The sequence below is a fragment of the Atta colombica genome, unplaced genomic scaffold, assembly GCF_001594045.1.
Source record: "Atta colombica isolate Treedump-2 unplaced genomic scaffold, Acol1.0 scaffold149, whole genome shotgun sequence".
Classification (NCBI taxonomy): Eukaryota; Metazoa; Arthropoda; class Insecta; order Hymenoptera; family Formicidae; genus Atta; species Atta colombica.
Genome location: NW_017259238.1, coordinates 217343 through 219018, shown reverse-complemented (window position 1 = coordinate 219018; position 1676 = coordinate 217343). Strand labels below are relative to the sequence as shown.

The 1676-nt window shown below is 26.4% G+C and overlaps 1 protein-coding gene across 1 annotated transcript in view; it reads left to right on the top strand.

Annotated features, from left to right (window-relative positions):
• Positions 1–1676, top strand: part of LOC108685245 (laminin subunit gamma-1) — a 13882-nt gene that overhangs the window by 1235 nt on the left and 10971 nt on the right. The window contains exon 2 of the mRNA XM_018189936.1: positions 503–755. Coding sequence (XP_018045425.1) covers positions 503–755 — 253 coding nt within the window. The remainder of the gene's footprint in view (positions 1–502; positions 756–1676) is intronic.

Genomic DNA, 1676 nt, shown 5'->3' with positions numbered 1-1676 from the left:
GTACATTATTTTAATTTAATTAATCTTTGAAATAAATTTGATCTACACGTTATATCTGTAAAATAAAGGAGACTGTTTATAATAAATGTATCCTTCTGTTGAAAATGTTAATATAATATAATAAAAAATTTTGTTATTCAAAAATATTTATAACGCAAAATATATTACTAGTACTCTAATTTTAATTTTAATTTAATTTTAAATAGTAATAAGTTTTAAATAGTAATAAATTTCTCTCAAAGTTATATAAAAAAATATAAAATAATACAACATATCGTAAAGAATTTATTATTTATTAGAATTTAACGGAATATAACGTAGTATGTATATAACGTAAATAACTGTAGAACAATATTTTTTAAAAGCAAATTAATAAATAATATTACGTTAAAACATTTTTTTATTTTATTTAATTTTAATGTGACATTTACTTAATTTATTTTTTAATTATCTACAATAAAAATATGCAATATTTAGCGTCCTATCTGTTGGCGTGTTTTAGAGATGTATACCGCCATTTGAAAATGCAGCTTTCAACGTGCTAATAGAGGCGACAAACACATGCGGCGAGGATCGTCCAATCGAATTCTGTAAGCAGACAGGCGTGCAAAAGAAGTCATGCGAAATTTGCCGACGCGGCGACCACTCGGCCTCCTTCCTTACTGATCACGACAATAATGACAATGCTACCTGGTGGCAATCGGACACTATGTACGAGGAATATCCCAACCAGGTCAATCTCACCCTCCCTCTAGGTGCGTTTTTATCGCAATATCTGGGACACCTTGTAAAAGATGTCTCTATGTCTCTTCTCTTATGAGAGACATTCAGTTTCTAGTTTATATTTTCTCTCTTTTTTTCTACGTCTCTCTTTCACTCTCTCGTTCATACACATACTCTCTTTTTCTCTCATCCTACTTCCTTATCTATGAGGATGTATGCGCGATGAGATAAGTCATAACAGTGTATAGAGGATGATGAAGAAATCACAGAAGAGCTTTCATGAGTTTTAAAAGCGAATTTATTATTATGAATTTATTCTCGTTTCTAATTGATTTAAAATCTAGTTTGGAAGATATTGTTATAATAAAATTCTTAGTTAAAATATTTTAATTTAGGAATTTTTATTATAATGATTTAGATATTTTTAAGCAGTTATACTAGATGGATCGCCTTATCTACATATATGCGCAAAGGGTGCACAATAAATTAAATTCAATTCAATTAACAGCTTAGTCATTAAAGTATTCCTGAATAAAAATGACAGATAATACATTTCGATTAACTTTTAGAGCGCAAGAATCGATTTTTTAAATCTTATATTATCTTATATAATCTTATTTTTAATTAATAAGATTTGTTATGATTCATTATTTTTTTGTTTTAAAATATGATACTTTCAATATCACTACAGTGATATAAAGATTAATTTTTTATTTGCTATTTATATATTTTTAGATTACTTTATTCTAGATTATTTTATTATATGTATATATATATAATTATCTACATATCTTATTTTCATTTTATTTTTTCATACCTCTATTCTTATCATATTTACTATGTTATTGCTCTATTATACTGATGAAACTCGTTATTTATTGTTGTGCAATTTTCGCTATAAAACTCTTATCAAAATCTAGGAGTATAAAGTCTCAGCAGCTTCTGCTTTTTGG